At 39.3% G+C, this 18,812-nt stretch overlaps 1 protein-coding gene across 2 annotated transcripts in view; it reads right to left on the bottom strand.

The window, feature by feature from the left end:
• The window catches only part of Wdr49 (WD repeat domain 49), a 208,238-nt gene that overhangs the window by 17,716 nt on the left and 171,710 nt on the right, over positions 1-18,812 (bottom strand). For both annotated transcript variants that reach the window (XM_030252532.1, NM_001370850.1), the window contains 2 exons: positions 10,164-10,267; positions 6,463-6,609 (listed from right to left, as the gene is read on the bottom strand). In XM_030252532.1, the coding sequence (XP_030108392.1) occupies positions 6,463-6,609; positions 10,164-10,267 (251 nt within the window). The remainder of the gene's footprint in view (positions 1-6,462; positions 6,610-10,163; positions 10,268-18,812) is intronic.

Raw genomic sequence — 18,812 nt, forward strand, 5'->3', positions numbered from 1 at the left:
GTCCCTACTACCAAGGAAAACTTCTATCATTCCTAGGTATAGCTAGCTTCTTACATTCCTTATTTCTTCCTTATCCCTTCTTGACTGCTCCCTATTAAGGTAGCTCCTGGTACATCACAAGAACCCATTCTTGCACCATTACCAAGTCAGCTTGTAAATTTCAACTGCCCAACCCCCATCCGGGCTGAGACATAGATCTTCTAGACTTAACTCATCCCTTCTCTCTACATTACTGAAAAGTAGGGATATGTTCTTAGGGTCCTGAATCACCAACTGGAACATTGCTTTGTACCCATCACAAACTTACTGAAAATTAAACCATATTACCCAAGGATGGGCACCTTGTCTGCACTTTCTGGCTACAGCTGAATTTCTTATATAAGAATCAAAGAAGTTGGTAAAGATCTTTTCCCAATCTATTGATTGCTGTTTTGTCCTATTGACAGTGTCCTTTGCCATACAGAAGCTTTGTAATTGTATGAGGTCCCATTTGTCAATTCTTGATCTTAGAGCATAAGATATTGGTGTTCTGTTCAGGAAATTTCCCCCTGTGTCCATGTGCCTGAGGCTCTTCCCCACTTTCTTTTCTATTAGTTTCAGTGTAACTGGTTTTATGTGGTGGTCCTTGATCCACTTGGATTTGAGCATTGTACAAAGAGATAAGAGTGAATCGATTTGCATTCTTTGGCATTCTAACCATCAGTAGAACCAGCACCATTTGTTTAAAATGTCTGAGCATAAGGTCCCCAATTGATGAGCTGAAGAAAGGACTAAAGGAGCTCAAAGAGCTTGCAGCCCCATAGGAGGAACAACAATATGAACCAACGAGTATACCCAGAGCTCCCAGGGACTAAACAACCAACCAAAGAGTATACATGGAGGGGCTCATGGCTCCAGCTGCATATTTAGTACAGGATGGCCTTGTCAGACATCAATGGGAGGAGAGGCCCTTGATCCTGCGAAGGCTCCATGACCCAGTGTAGGGGAATGTCAAGACAGGAAAGTGAGAGTGGGTGGGTTGGTGAGCAGGGGGATGGGGAAGAGGATAGGGGATTTTCAGAGGGGAAATCAGGAAAGGGGATAACATTTGAAATGTAAATAAAGAAAATATCAGAGAAGAAGAAGAAGAAGAAGAAGAAGAAGAAGAAGAAGAAGAAGAAGAAGAAGAAGAAGAAGAAGAAGAAGAAGAAGAAGAAGAAGAAGAAGGGGGAGGTGAGGGGGGAGGGGAGGAGGAGGAAAGAATCAAAGCAGTTAACCTTAAGGTCACCAATCACTGGCCTTTCCTTTCACAACTTATACCATCTCCTAACACACCAGGGTCTCCAAACACCACCCTTCCAGAGATCTCTCTTCACATAGCATTAGTAGAGGATTTACACTTACCTTACAGCCATTGTCATGTCTCAATATTTCAAACTGACTCAAGTAACTGACTTGCCACTCTTTAAGCACAAACCGATCATTTGTTTCTTCCACCTATTATATTCAGTTCCAAGTTCTAAAGTCTGCCTCTCTAGCAGCTTCCTCCCTTCACTTGCTTAACCATTCATTTCTCCTCTCCTACTTAATAAGGAGCCTTCCTTTGGCCCCAGGAGCCTGCTGTACTCTCTGTGTCACCACCATGTGTTCAACTCTCTGGTTATTAAGATACTTGCTCCGCTCTCTCTCTCCAGGTTTCCCTTCCTCTTCCCCAAGGAGCTTCCTGCTGAGCCCCAGTTTCCTGAAGCCTTTCTGGGCCTCTGTGACCTTGTCTCTCAAGTCTCTCAATTCTGACCTGGAAGTCTTAGAGTTTGTCTGTGCCCTCCTGGACTTCCACAGGCTTTCAGTTCCCCTTTTAGAGCTTATAGAAACTCCCTTCCAGCACAATTCATTTTGCAATCCATTCTTTTTTCCTCCACTGACTCAGAGTTTTTTAGAGGTTCACTCTGTTACTACAAGCAGCGTGGCCTCAGTATAGTTCAAATGGCAAAAACTGGCATGCTTGATTTTCAGTGATGGCACCTTCTGTCACTGCACAAATGATCCCCCCAAAATTTTATACTCTAATTAAGGACACATGACACCCCAGATGGGAGGTGGGGGACATTGGTAAACTTTAATACAACATTCATGAAAGCTGCCCCAAAAGCACAATCAAAATACAGAGGGTACACATCCCACTCTCTCAACCCCTAGGTATAGACGTGGTAAGAAGAAGTGGTCCAAAGCTCCTCAAGGATCCTCATAGACCTCATATCATTCCTTTTAGATGATATTGATCCCACTTCCCTGCCATACCATTTCTTGTTTTTGAACTTAACCTCTGCATGTCAGCTATTGAATAATGTTCTACCTGACTACTTTGCAGAACGTTGGTTGTATGTCCCTCCTGGGTCAAATTCACAACCACCATTTATGACCTTGCCTGTTGTCTTACTAGTCTTTCACTTCATCAATTGCTCTAACCCAAATATCTCTACTACCCTTATTCCTCCCACATCTCTCACAGACTGCTTTAATTCCTCAGAGAACACTGAAGAACTTTGTGAACACACTGGAGTCTGCAGACTGTAATAACACTTCAACCCATATTCCCAAACATTCATAATGCCTTGATTCTCTGTAGCACTTAAGCTTACAGTTGCGTACCTCTTGGGTCATTTGAGATCTTTGTCCTGATGTTCCTTTCCCAAAAACCAGTGGTGGTAACCAATGAGGAACCCTTGCCAAATTCTGTCCCTGGATTTTAGTGGCAGAGCATGATGAACAAGTGATTCAGGCCATACCCTTTCTAGCAGTCCTGGGAATAACTGCTGCCAACAACAGTGGTACAGCAAAATGACTACTTCCTTAGCTATTTACCATTGGTTCTCCTCTCAGTTTATCTAGGCTCTCCAATGAGCAGCTCAGACCATCCTTACCCTTCAAGACCAAGCAGACTCACTGGCTGCCATAGTGTTATTAAATCCTGGTGGAGATTAGATATATTGACAGCAGAGAAATGGGCTTTGTCAAGGTGGACTTGGGTGAAAATGTTGCTTCTATGTTAATCAATATGGTATAGTAATAGATAAAATCTAATAAGTCCAGAAAGATCTCCAAAAAAATGTAAGAAATTAGAGACTATCTTTTTTTCTATTCTTTTTTAAATTTTTTATTAGATATTTTCTTCATTTACATTTCAAATGCTATCCTCTTTCCTAGTTTCCTCTCCGAAAGTTCCTTATACCCTACCCCCACCGTGCTCCTGAACCCACCCACTCCTGCTTCCTGGCTTTGGAATTCCCCTATACTGGGGCATATAATCTTTGCAAGATCAAAGGTCTCTCCTCACACTGATGGCCAACTAGGCCATCCTCTGCTACATATGCAACTAGAGACACAAGCTCTGGGTGTACTGGTTAGGAGGAACATAATATGAGACAATCTTTTTTAACCCCCTTTCCTCTTCCTTTTCTTAATTCCAATAACCACAACTTACCTCATATTCTTTTTGTCCAGTTTCCTTCAACAACAGTACCAAAAAATTTCTAACTAGTCTTGAAATTAGTTGCTACTACAGCTTTTCCAGCCTCTAGTCACTGAGCAAGAGGCTTGCAACATCTGATTGTATCCTGATGGTGAGGATCAAACTTTCTCCAAGGAACTAAACACCCCTAAGCAGCAAGAAGTCTCATGATAAAGTTGCTCACCTTCCAGATCCCTAACATAAATCAATAGGAAACTAAACTAGGGGAGAATGCTTGCTTACTCAAGGGGCAGAGAAAGGCTTTCCTACCATGAACTCCCTTTTATAAACTTTATATAGATTTGTAAGCTTTGTAAATCCTCAAGGCAGAAAAGTGGTTAGGCCCTGCCTTAGGAGTTCCATCAGCTAAGCCCAATCTGAAGACTTTCCTAATGTCTCTAATAGTCATTATCTAATGGCTGTAACTGTCATTCCCAGTCCTGAGGTAGGAGAATAGCCTGGCCTTGCCCAAGGAGAAAAATATAATCCTACCAGTTCCTAAACAGGAAAGCCCACCAATTCCTGAGCTTGCCACAGGAACACACCAATCCAAGAGCAGGGAAACAACCAATCTTTGAGCAACACCAAGATCAAGACTTGAAATCCCACCAGAACTGGAAAGTTCCACCCTGAAAAGCTTAACCCCTAAGAAATACTATATAAGCCCTATTTACTGCTCATTTGACTGGTATCTTCTGACCTGAACAGAGGCAGCCACCCTCTTGGGTTTTCCCATCCCCATAAATGTCTTCTCTGAGATTTTTTGTGGGGGTATGATGATTTTTGTAGTATTCCCTGGCTCCTGACTGCCAGGATATTTTCCCTTCAGAAATTATAACATTTACAGGTTGAAACTCTTGATGTTATCTCTGTGTCTCCAACATCTACCACTGATAAAAAAGTATTCAAACTCTACCTTAGGAAATGCTCTGTACAAAAAGAGAAGGCATTCGATATTTAGAATGGGCTAGATACATACAAGAAGGAAGAAAAATTGAACAAAGCTATATGCTTTACATTTTCAGAGAATTGTGGAAAATATAAATTATTGTTCTCCATAAATTTCTTACTATTGCATATATTTTCAATATTTTCATGCATATATCAAACCACCCCCACACCCACTCAAAGTACAGACTCCCTGTCCATAAGGACAAACCAAGTATCCCTTCCTGATACTGTAGAACAGAAGTAGCCTGTCCACATACAAGGACTCTCAAGGCTGAGGATAGGTTTGTGCTTCTGGCTGCTTTTCTCTCCCACTGTTTGCCCTGTGCATTTTATGTCCTTGATGTCATGTTTTTCTTGCCTTAATTCTGCCTTCTTGTTCCACTCAGTGTCCTCATATGCTCATGCCAGTGCTTTGTCCTGACTCATGATTCAATTTTTTTTACTAGATACTCCCTGATTCTCTGTGTCTGTGATACATGCAAGAAGATAAATATTCTCTACATTTGTTTTTAATGTGTGTATAGTGAGCCTATATGTGCATGTGTGTAGTAGGCACATGTGTGTCAGTGTATGTTCATTAGTGTGCATGTCCATATGAGGCCCAAAGGTACTATCAGGTGTTTTCCATTTCCATGATTCACTTTATTTGTTGAGGCAGGGTTTCTTGCTGAACTCACAGATCACCATACAGCCAATTCTAGCTAGGCAGCTTCTCCTGAGGACTTTTTCTTGCCAACTCTCCTAATTCTTGGGTGCTAGGTTTATAGGCTGAAACGATGCACCCCCATCCAATGATATGGTTTCTGGAGATCCAAAATCTAGTTAACAGCAAATATTTTATCCTGGGACCCGTCTTCCCAGCACACATATCCATTGCTAACTTTAAAGCATCCTTTTAAAAAATAACAGAATGAAAAATTTGAAACCCCATTCCACACACATAAATAAATACTTATAAGAGAAATGAAGGGGAAAATGAAAGAAAATGAGCAAATTACAAATTTAGAAAAGAGGAAGTTTAAGAATCATCTAGCAAAGTGGTAGTAGAAGACTGGAAGTGACAGTTGTTCTAGATAAAAACTGAAATTTGAAATAATATATGACCAGTTGGTTCTCCTTTTTCACTCAGCAGGAAGAAGCTTAAATGTCACCTGGTGTGACTCTAAGAAAACAACTACTTCCTTCAAAGGTATTGTTCAAGAATGATATTGAACCCTATGTCAGACACTGGAAAAGTTTTGACACTGTGAGTCTCAGGTGACTGCCACGGAGCTCTGTCTGCTTTCAGTATTACATGTTGAAAACACTGCATTTCCATCAATTATTTTAAATGAGATTCCCTACAGTGCCCATATGCTTCTCTCTGTGCCTCTCCCATTTTCAGGTTATGTTGCCAGAATTCTCACAAGGCTTCCTTTGTAGGAAAGATGTTTGCACAGATCTTACTTGTCAAATGCTCTCAAACTGCACAGGCTAGAATAGTCTGAAAAATAGAGCACACTTGTGCACATGTTCTTTCGAAATCCTCAGAGATCATTCACTTGCATTTTTCAAGTTAAGCTTCCTTGTCCTCTCTTATTAGCCCTGCACTGCAGCTGGAGCCTCAGAGACAATGCACTTTAAGTAGCCTCTATTTATAGAGTCATGGGAAGAACAGAGTCAGATTGCCAGAGACTCTCCTCTAAATCTTTAGAATCTCATGATGTTTCTGTCTCTGGTATCAGTTTTGAAAATGAAGGTCATTTAGGGAGGAGAAGTATTCATCCATAGCAGATTCATAGTATCCAAGGCAGTCTGTTTTCAGAACACTGACACAATAGAAATACGCATTTCATGCACTGCAGCCTGTTAGCTCTTCTTTTTGAGAGCACAGAGCTGTGAATCTTGACAACCACAGCACTCTTGTTTCATGGCAACCTACAAGGCAAACGTGTTATTTTCCTGCTAGCCTCCTTTTACTTCCTTTTCCCTTAATTGAATCGTATGAAGAAAGAAAGGTGATTGTAGGCAGGCTGAGGACTTACTTTCAGAGAGCAGAGGAAGCTCTGGAATTTGGGATACATCCTCTTCCGGCCCTTCCTTAAAGTATTTGTCTGGGTCTAGAAGAAATGCAGGTTTCTTCACTTCAGGCAGCTCTTTCAGGGTTCTAAGGCATAAGGACCCAAACGTGCCTTCAAACAGATTTAAGGGAAGGAAGAGAGAGAAAGGACAATGTCATTAACTCTTTGAAATGAGCTAATGTATTCCCAAATTCACTTTTTTAAATTTTAACCTTCCTATTATCCAGAAGGCTCAACTGCAGTGATCACCACATCCCCTACTGCTCCTCAAAATAATCTCACAGGGTCCTTTCTGGTCAAAGGGACAAAGAGGAACTCATGGCTCCTTTTTTATTTGTCTTGCATTTTGTGTGTGTTCTACAATATTCCCTTGCAAATAAGTATTCTATAGTTTTGGAAACGCTTCAATCTCTCTTTTATCTGAAAGGAAATTATGTTCTTTGTGAGATGGAATATATTTTTTTCAGTGCTTCTTGAACAAAAATACCTAAATTTTTGAACTGACAGGTATTTTTTCCTTCCACTATAATATAAGCCAGACAGTGTTTTATTTATTCTGTGAAAAGTAAAGGGTTTATGTAAGACACGTGTCAAAAGCAAAGTTTTGAACAAACTGAAAAAAAGTTATAGCCTCATGTGACAAGTGAGTAATAAAAAAAATTAATAAACGCTTATTCAAGATATTCAGTTTTGTATCTATGGCTATTAGTCCTATGGAGGCAGGAACTGTGTTTTCCTATCCTGATGCACTTGGTCTCCAAGGTAAGTCCGGCTATTCTATTTTGTCACCCATCAGAATTATCACTCAGAGAGCATATTAAACCAGGAGTTACTATATACCACACCTGACTTCTGCCTTTTATCTGGAAGAAAAAGAGGATAATGGTACTACAATTTACATTTTTAATGTTTTCCATAATGCTCATAGTACTAGGTCAGTGGTCACTCTGAGAGTCAGGGTGCTAAGCCAAGTAATTGTGACAATTCATACGAATCCATTTCAGTTTTAACACCTCACATTCCTCATCAATAATTTACCAGGGTTTAAACAATTGGTGAATTCTACACTATTCACCCACTTCAAATATGCTTAACTTATGAAGTCATGTTTTGAGTTAAAATAACTAGTACTGGTTAAAGTATTGTAAATATAATATGTCATAGATCCCAGGCCAAAATAAATGTATGAAATGGACATTGTCAACAACTTACTATGTACATTTTGAGAGTAGTTTCATCAAAACTCCTACAGCCACGATATCTGCCTCATGAAAATTCAGCTATCAAATACAACTTTAAGAAAAAATTCTAGTAAGCAGTTTTACTCAATTTTATATCTTCAGAAATAATCTTCCTTTGTGCTTCTAAGAATTTAATATAACAATGATTCCATGTTTGAATTATCAACATAATCATCATAATCCTCATACAACATCATCATTTTGAAACAGGAAGTTTGTGGGGGTTGGAATATGCTTGGTCCATGGGAAGTGACACTATTAGGAGATGTGGCCTTATAGGAGGAGGTGTAGTCTTATTAGAGGAAGTGAGTGACTGTGGAAGTCACATGTGCGTGTGTTTGTGTGTGTGTGTGTGTGTGTGTGTGTGTGTGTGTGTGTGTCTGTGTGTCTGTGTGTCTGTGTGTCTGTGTCTGTGTCTGTGTCTGTGTCTGTGTCTGTGTCTGTGTCTGTGTCTGTGTCTGTGTCTGTGTCTGTGTCTGTGTCTGTGTCTGTGTCTGTGTCTGTGTATGTGCACATGCACTAAAGTCTGGCCAGTGTGATCCGGAGCCTCCTCCTGGTTTCTTACAGATGATAGTCTTCTCCTGGATGCCTCTGAATCAAGATGTAGAACTCATGACTCCTCTAGTACCAAGTCTCCCTGCAAGAATCCAGGTTTCCCATCATGATGATAATGGACTGAACCTCTGAAACTGTAAGCCAGTTCCAGTTAAAATTTTTCCTTTATAAGAGTTGCCTTGGATGCTCACAGTAAGCTATTGGATGGATCACAGGGCCCCCAATGGAGGAGCTAGAGAAAGCACTCAAGGAGCTAAAGGGGTCTGCAACCCTGTAGGTGCAACAACAATATGAACTAATCAGTACCCCCTCCCCCCTCCCCGAGCTCATGTCTCTAGCTGCATATGTATCAGAAGATGGCCTAGCCGGCCATCAGTGGAAAGAGAGGCCCATTGGTCGTACAAACTTTATATGCCCCAGTACAGGGGAACACCAGGGCCAAGAAGTGGGAGTGGGTGGGTGGCTGAGTGGGTGGAGGACTTTTGGGATAGCATTGGAAATGTAAATGAAATAAATACCTAATAAAAAACAAAACAAACAAACAAAAAAGAGTTGCCTTGGTCTTGATGTCTCCTATCAGCAATAAAACCCTAAGACAGTCATCTTATATTACCCAAAACAGTCTCAAATTCCTGTATTCAAATGACCTATCTTCACTTCCTAAATGCTAGGACTACAGATACCATTATTACAGGTTTTCGGTTATATTTTTCTGATCATTCAACAACTAGATGAGAATGATCCCCTTTTTCATATGGATTTGAGATTCCTGGAAGAAAAATAATTGAAGACTTATTTCATATTTTCTTATTTCATTTTTTGTTTTTGATTAAAATTAAAAGTTTTTAACTAATCTCTAAAAATTATATATATACATACACATACATACATATACACACATATGTATGTATGTGTGTATATATATATAGTGCCATGTGGTATTTTCATATATACATTCATTGTATGATGACTAAATCAATTTAAATGTATATACCAAAATACTTATTTTATGATGGAAATATTTCACAGTTATCCTACTCTACAATACCCCATGGAAACTTCTTACTTTTATCCAGTGTACTGTTGCTGTTGGTCAAGATTTCCCCATTCTTCCTCCTTATCCTCCTCCTCCTCTTCCTCCTATTCTCAACTTTCATGAGATCAACATTTTTAGATCCTTATCCAACTGTACTGGAGGGTGATTCTCACTGTCAATGAGTCTGGATTCACAATGACCTAGTGAGCACACCTCTGGAAAGTGTAATAAGCATATTTCTAGGGAGGTTTGAATGATGAGGGAAGACCCACTCTGAACATAGGTGGCAGCACTCCATAGGCTGTGATTCCAGGCTGAATGAAAGAGTGAAAGGAGAAATCCTGCTTAGTAACAGGGATCATTTTGCCCTCCCTGCTTCCTTTTCCTATGGAAATAATGAACCTCAGTGTAATTCAGGTGATCCGGCTTCGAGGACTAGGTGCTTTACCCATTGAGCCATCTCCCATTTGCCCCTTATTAAATTTTTGTTTGTTTAATTGTTTTGTTTTGTTTTGTTTGTTTCTTTTGGAAGTTAGTGGAAAGTATTTCAATTCTGGTGCTACCTGTATTTTTGTAACTATAAAAAGTACCTTATACAAGTTTTCTGGTTTAAATGGCTTAGACTTTACAGCTAGGTTATGTATGCCATAAACCTAGCATGACATTTAATAAGCCCAAGATTTACCTTCCTCTTTTATCAAATGAAGATAACAGTATCATACATTGTATTTATTATGAAAAGTGAATGTTATTGCTAGATGACAAGGATTTTTGTCCCAGTAACATTATATTATAAAATGTTTTTCTATAGTGTGTCGATAGCAATTACTTACTGGTTGATGTTTGTATAATTTCACCATAGCAAGGTTTATATGCTTTTTTCTTAAGGCTATTTCTCCTCTTATATTTCAGACTGAAATTCATTTCTTCTGTTGATCTGGTGTGGGAAGAAAATAATTCATGATAAAATGTAACAATAATTATAAGAATGGACAGATACTTTCTGATATGGCAATAAGTATCTTACTTCTACAAAAGGCATATTCATTTCTGTGTTTGTAAATCATGACAGTAATATCAACTTATACTATTGAAGCCATGCTTTTGAATAAAATGTCAGCTACCCAAGTGATAGCATCAAAGAGAAAATACAAAAGTGTAGCCCAGAAAAGATTGTCAGACGCAAAGTCAAGGAAAAATAATAGAAAAGAAACTTCCACAGAAACAAATTACACATCCCTTGCCTTGTGTTTAGGTGGATGACCCACAGAAAGTGAGCATTGCCATCTGTCAGTATCTCTTAAGCCAAGGCTCTTTTGTTAGAGTACCCAAAAGCCAGAAATGATAAATAATCTTGTTTCTGTGTGGATCTATAAGAAGACTTGAGAAGAGCTGGAGTGCACACAACATCTAACAATGAAGCATGGGAGCTAAAGTACCACTTGACTGCATGTGTAACCTACTAAAACCCAAGCAGCTGGCACATCTGTGAAAGATCTTATTCATTGGATCATTTTGTATGAGAAAAACTACCCAAAATCTGGACCATACTTTCTGGTGGTAGCCTACATAAAATGACATGGAAGAAGGAAGCATTTGTATTTTGCCTCTTTGCTCCCACTTTCAATGGCAAATCTGTTTATCCTGTCTATGAAGCATTCCTTTACTGACGTTAGACCTAATTCTTCGGTTTCTCAGTGTTGACTGAAGACCAGAAGATCTCTAGGAAGTCTATAGGACTCCATTATCAGAGAAAAAGTGCTGAGACATCCAGTCTCGTGATCTTTACTGGATTCTTGGCCATTCTGCAGGAAGACTATCATTGCTAGGCTTACCATAGTTTATAAGTACTCTAATAAATAACACACATACACACACACGCGCACACACACACACACACACACACACACACACACACACACCAGTTCTGTTCCTTTAAAGAACTCTGAATAATACATGAAAGGAAATGTGTTATACCTCTGTAGAACCTGCCAGAAAAGAGAAAATTATCTTAGATAGTTAAGATAGGGGAATTCGAGGACAGGGAAGCAGGAGTGGGTAGGTTAGTGAGCAGGTGGAGGGAGAATGGGATTGTGGATTTTTGAGGGAAAATGAGGCGATGGGATAAAATTTAAAATGGAAATAAATAAAATATCTAATAATAAAAATATTGAAACTTAAAAAAAGAAAAAAGGAGTCACTATCATAGATGTCTAGCTTAACAGATAAAATTTTTGTTTACAAAAGTCACTGGGGATATATAAGGAGCACCAGACTTGAAAATACCCATCTTACTCAAGTCATGTGGAATGAATGATGGGAGCTTTCTGACATCCCACTTCCCTGAATCCCTTTCCCATATCGCCTGGCCTTTCATGATCACCACTCTCCAACTTGCTAATATTTATTCCCAATCTGTTGCAGATTTTGTAACAATGGAATCATGAGGTAATTCTCAATTTTCTTTCTTTATAATGGTGCTCTGTGGCTGTTTTTGTTTGGGGGAACTATTTTAGTGTTTGTGTGTGTGTGTTTGTGTGTGTGTGTGTGTGTGTGTGTGTGTGTGTGTGTGTGTGTGTGTGTTTTCATGCTCATACGTGCGTGCATGCGTGGATACCTGAATGCGTTTATGCAAATGGATGTAAAGAACAGGGAAAGTGTCAGATCCCTTGGAGTTGTAGGTACAGATATACTTTTAGTATACTATCCCATCACTTGGACCTGAATGACATTTTTCATGTGGTTACACTGGAGTTGTTGGTCACTGGGAGCAAGGCAATGAAGGTGAAGTGCTGTCTTGACTACTATAAAAGAAACTCTGGCACCCAATTGATGATATTAACCTTCATCACCTAGTTAATATTATACTGCCAATTTGACATGAATAACAAGCTTACTGTAGTAATTATCATTTAATTTTTCTTTAGAAGAAGTTTCCATAATTTAGGTGAGGTGAGGAGAAAAGTTGGATGCTAGTCTTGAGTGTCCACATATCTGTGAAAGATATATTTGGAATCACACATTTCTTTTTTTTTTCCTTTTTTAAAATATTTTTATTATTACGTATTTTCCTCAATTACATTTAGAATGCTATCCCCAAATTCCCCCATACCCTCCCCCCCAATCCCCTACCCATCCACTCCCCCTTTTTGGCCCTGGCGTTACCCTGTACTGGGGCATATAATGTTTGCGTGTCCAATGGGCATCTCTTTCCAGTGATGGCCAACTAGGCCATCTTTTGATACATATGCAGCTAGAGTCAAGAGCTCCGGGGTACTGGTTAGTTCATAATGTTGTTGCAACCTACAGTGTTGCAGACCCCTTAAGCTCCTTGGGTACTTTCTCTAGCTCCTCCATTGGGGACCCTGTGCTCCATCCAATAGCTGACTGTGAGCATCCACTTCTGTGTTTGCTAGGCCCCGGCCTAGTCTCACAAGAGACAGCTATATCAGGGTTCTTTCAGCAAACGCTTGCTAGTATATGCAATGGTGTCATCGTTTGGAGGCTAATTATGGGATGGATCCCTGGATATGGCAGTCTCTAGATGGTCCATCCTTTTGTCTCAGCTCCAAACTTTGTCTCTGTAACTCCTTCCATGGGTGATTGTTTCCAATTCTAAGAAGGGGCAAAGTGTCAATCACACATTTTCTAAGAGAGGTTTGTGAAATACCCAGAAGGAATCTGTAAGCTCCATCTGCTCGGGAACCAGGTAACTTCCTTTAATGCTGGGAATTACATTATAGTTTGTGGGAAGTTAACAATGACTCATGAGAAAGTACCGTGGTCTATAGGTTTGTCCTTATGAGCACCTACAACACGTGGCTTGAGGCCGTTCCAGTTAGAAAGATCTGGGAAATGTTTCTGACCAAAGTCCATCTCTTGCTCAGTATTTAATATTTAATAGAGCTTCCTTCAAATTTGTCCCAAAATGGTGAAGCTAGTTTTTCTGGCAAATCTCAGGATTAACAGTGTACTCTCTGAAAATAAACTTTACGTATATGTGAAGTTCTTTCCCAGTGATGCTGGATTGGTCTCCCTCAAAATAGCTTATTGCCTATAAAATTAGCATATTGTCCGGACTAGAGAGATGATCCAGCTCTTAAGAACATATATGTCTCTTTCAGGGGACTCCAGTTTGATTCCTACTTCCCATGTAGGAAGGCTAACAATTGATTGTAACTCCAGCTCCAGAAGAATCAAACACCTTGGACCTTCAAAGGCATTCATGAGCACAAACCCACATCTAGACACACACATAAGGAAAAATAATAAATATTTTTAAACCCAGCACATTAGTTAGCCACTTCTGGTACTCACTGATTAAACGGAGCATTTTAAGACTGTAAAGAAGTCTGAAACAGTAAGAATATGGAAGTGAGAAGAAGGAAGGTGGGTTGTGGTAGAGGTAAACTTTACAACTATTGGATTAATAATACAATTTCACTAGAAAAGTGTCATAGACATAAATTGAGTATAACAGCTTGAGAACTAGGAAGGTCCCAAACTGAATAGTTAACACTATACCATGACTTTTACCAAAGTATGATGACCTCTTACCCATGTTGGACCCTTGGCTTTTTGCAGTACAATTCAATATAGTTTAAATTAAATATCTTTTTTAAAACACAAATTGTCTCATGCAGAAATTAGAGAAGTAGGCAGAAATTAAAAGAAGCTTCCAGGTATTATTGTATGGATTGACGTACGTAAATGACTACCTATAAAACAGGCTTAAGTTAATAAACCACTTGTCCAGGAAGTTAGAGGACACCAACTGCACAGGGATCTCTTAAATGATTAACATGTAAGAGTCTCATTTGTTACCGGAATTAACCAGACAGGTCTCTCCACCAGCTAAGAATGGCCATGAAACACTCACACCTGCTCTTTTCTGAAGGGAAATAGAGGAGGAGTGGATCTGGGGAGAATGGAGGTTAGGAGGAGACTTGGAGGAGTGGATAGGAGGGGAAACTTGGATCTAAATGTATTATATGAGAGAAGAAAAAGTGAAGCAGAAGAATGCAATAAAAGACTTAAATATTTGTTTCTTCAAAACTAGTTTACATGGTATTTTTGCTTCAGCATACTGTAATAGCAATTTCTCTCTGCTCTGGATGTAGACAGGAAATACAGTAATCATGACAAGAACTCCAGAGTCCTGCTAGGTATAAAAAGAAAAGAAAATGCCAGTATCTTTGCTACAGCAGGTACTTCACAAAATACTCAGTGAGTTAGACAGTAATTCTTCATCATTTTAATCTGGTACATGCTAGGCAAGCAGCATAACAATATAAAAGTTTTAGCTTTACAGTTAGAATGTCTTGTATGAATCCTTTGGGTGGTTATTTGATCCTCTTTTCCTGATGTAAAATGGGCATAAAAATAATACCTGTCTCCTGGCAGTATAGTGAGAGTAAATGAGGTAAGTGAAAAAGTCCTTAAATAGTTCCTGGAAGCCTGGTATAGATGCTCCCTGAGAGGCTCTGTCAGAGCCTGGCAAACACAGATGCGGATGCTCACAGCCAACCATCAGACTGAGCACAGGGACACTAATGGAGGAGTTAGGGAAAGAACTGAAGGGGTTTGCAATCCCATAGAAATAACAGCAAGATCAACCAACCAGATCCACCCTGAACCCCCCAGTGCTCCCAAGGACTAAACCACCAACCAAAGAATATACATGGAGGGACCCATGGCTCCAGCTGCATATGTAGTAGAGGATTGCCTTATCTGTCATCAATGGGAGGGAGGCCCTTGGTCTTGTGTAGAGTCAATTCCCCAGCATAGGGGAATCCTAGGGTGGTGAGGCAGGAATGGGTGGATGGGGGAGCACCCTCATAGAAGCAGAGGAGAGAGGGGATGGGATAGGGGGTTTGCAGAGGGGGAAACCTGGAGGGAGGATAACATTTGAAATATAAATAAATAAATAACCAATAAAAAATAGTTCATGGAATATGATAAAAGCTCAATAAATGTGTGTTTCTATTATTTTATTCAACTACATGACATTATTTTACCCTAAGAAGGAAGTTATAACACTACTTTCTAGCAAGTTCTAAGACTCTCAGTAACAATCAGAATGTTCAGTCAGGACATTAGGAAATATAACTACCAAAATGATAGCTTACTGCTTTAGGACTTTAAAGACTTCAATTTTAAAAATTAATAGGGTTTCATATTTCATATCTGAGCATAGGATAATTATCACCACTGGGTGTTGGCAAAAGATGACTATCAGTCCTTCAAGACTTTTGTGTCAGACAATTTCTAACTTAAAATAGAACTTTATAATTTTTGTATATGTTTTTCTTGAATTCTATCCATTTTCTCATTTAGTTTACCACATGACATCAGCTGGCAAAATAATTAGAAAATCAATAGCACATACAATTTTAAATATCAATTCCTTACTAAAAATTATAGAACACTATTATTGTTAAGGGGACAAGAAGCACTAATGTTGAAGAGAGGCTCCTGCATTATTAAAATCACTGGGAAGTTAATGTAAATTTCTATTTTATTTTTCATCTGACTTTATCCTGATTTCTTATAATTAATCCCTCTCTCAAAATTAATTTTTAAAATGATGAATAAAGGGAGAAATGTGACAGAGAGTCAAAGAGGGAATTGAATTGCTTGCTATTTCTGTAGTATAATAATGGACATTGATTAATGGGTGCTATATGAATATATAGATTTGTCTTGTCCATAATAGTGATTAAGTACCAAAGCTTGCCTGTTAGATGCTGCATGAGTGCATCTCATAGGATTTTTTCAAAGAGATGCTGAATGTACTATTTAAAGATGTTATTGGACCTGCCAGGCTAATATGCCTCTAATATTTCTTTCAATTTCCCTTTTGAATTATTAGGACATAATACACATAGAAAAATGTTTATAGTTACAAACAAAAGTCCAACTTAAAACAATGAGTAAGATATCTTGGAGGAGTGGGGGGCATGGATGGACACACCCACCTTTAATCCCAGCACATAGAAGGCAAAGGCAGGATGATCTCTGTGAGTACGAGGGCAATAGATCTACATAATAAGATCAAGGCCAGCCAGAACTACACAATGAGATTCTATCTCAAAATCAACCCCTTCCCTCAAAACCACAGGAAAGAAACAAAAACAAACAAGCACAGAAAGAAAGACCAAAAGGATATGAAGAGGGACCAATAAGATAGCTCAGTGTGTGAAGGCACTTGTTGCCAGCCTTGAGGGTCTGTCTTCAACTGCTAGAGTCCACAGGATGAAAGGATAGATCAAATTATAGGATGTTGTCCTCTGATCTCCAGACATGCTCTGAGATCCATGTGCCATATGGACCTCACATATGCCATATACACATAAGACAGCAAGTAAATGCAGCAGTGGTGACTTCCTGCACAAGATCAAGACTATCAGCATTTCATTGTGGCCGGGTGAGGAACTCAGGAACTCGACTGAGAGACTGTTGACTGTTGATATGGGCTGGAGGGTGGAAAGTCAGTCTCCTTTAAGGGCATGGCCCTGCTAAATCAGCTATGCTCTAGTACAGGACAGCACATTTATCAGTACATAGGCAACACAAATTAAACTCAATGGGTTATTTAAAAATGTTAAAAGAAGTGACGGTTTGAAATTAGGAGGGACAGTGGGGATGGGGAGTGGAACTGAGAAGAGTGACAGAGAGGTATTGGGGTGAATAAAACTAAAATACATGCATATGTGTATTAAATTTCCAAAAAAATTATTAAACGTATCTTTTTAGACAATATATTATGGGAGCAGTTTAAAGGCAATAGCAGTGTCTAGTCTTGAATCTGAAGCAAAAAAAAAACTATTTTCTTATACAAGTTGTAGAAAAGACCAGAGGACTAAACAGAAGTTTTAGCCATATCACTCTGTGGGCACAGGGTCTTTTGCTGTTCACTGCAACCTACACAGGTGTCTTCGTTAAGGTTTCCGTTGCTGAGAAGAAACATCATCACCATGGTAACTCTTATAAGGAATAACATTTAATTGGGGCTGGTTTACAGGTTCAGAGGTTCAATCCATTCTTATCATAAGCAGGAAGCATGGCGGTATCCAGGACCACAGAGTGCAGGAGGAGTCAAGAGTTTTACAACTTGATCAGAAGGCAGTTAGAAGATTGTCTTCCATGTAATTAAGAGAAGGGACACAAAGCCCACTGCCACAGTGACACACTTCCTCCAACAAGGCCACACCTACTCCGACAAGTCCATATCTCCTAATAGTGCCACTCCCTGAGCCAAGCATATTCAAAACCACTATGACAGACAAGCTGACCTATGAGCACTTTCAGCGATTCTATTGTCTCTGCCTCCAATTTTCTGGTAGGAGCACTGAGTTTGCAAATGCACTAAACCATGGCCATCTTTCATGTGGATTTTGAGGATTTGACCTCAGGTCTTTATGCTTGAACAGTGAGCACTTTATGGTTCTGTCTTCTCAGCCCTTACTCTGTGTGTGTGTGTGTGTGTGCCTCCATTCATATTTGCATTTCAATTTTGATAACATTTGATGTACTAATAAGACACAGACAATGAGGAAAGTAGACCTATTGTTGTGCCTGTTTCCTGAGCCCCAAAAGACCACCAAGGGGCTGATTCCGATGCCGCAGGACAGGAGGGTGAAGCCCCAAGCCCACTTCCAAGTAAGCATTTATAGAGGCAAGCAAACAAGCAAGGGGTTTTCCAGCCTGGCACACATCTGATTGGTGGACTATTATAGAATTTGTTGCCCTTTAAAATGATTGTCTGGTGATGGGAAGCAAACGATAAACTTTCATAAGTAAATATCTTTAACTACATCTGTAACGTGTGCTTTCTTCCTGATTAATGGTTGTTAAGGAGTGACCTGGAGTCTAACAGTAGGTGCAGGCTTGTTGGTTAGATTGAGTTCAACCTTAGATCATGTTCTCTAATATAGAGCCTTAACCCAAGATGGAGTTAGTCTTGTCTCTCAATATTAAAGACAAAAAGGCCCAAAGTAATTTATTCTATTACTAAAAGCTTTTAATAATTTTATTCTTAACATGTTGCACAAGAATTGAGCAACCTGTAGCTGATCTAACGTACATTCAAAATTCTTTCTTCAGTGTTTTCAAAAAATCTCAGCTAACCACTTTGTGATGGTGGGATGGGGAGGTTTATCACATTTTTACAACAATTACTTGTGTTAATTTTCATAAGTATGCCTAGAACAAATCTGCCGAGCAGGTGCCTGAACCTTAGCAGTGATTTTTTTGCTTCATGTATTTTATCTTTTTCTTTTACTTACTTGTACTTTAAATTTTTTGCTTGGTTAAAAAAAAAAATGTGTTACTTTTATAATGGAAATATATCCTGCAGTTATTTTGTCTAAATGTTTCATTTTCCACATAATTTCCTGGTTCAAATAATTTGAGAATATATGCCACTGAGCAGCATTCCTCCACAGCCTCTGCACCAGGGCTTCAGGGATGCTGCCATGTTT

This window comes from Mus musculus, chromosome 3, assembly GCF_000001635.26.
Source record: "Mus musculus strain C57BL/6J chromosome 3, GRCm38.p6 C57BL/6J".
Lineage (NCBI taxonomy): Eukaryota > Metazoa > Chordata > Mammalia > Rodentia > Muridae > Mus > Mus musculus.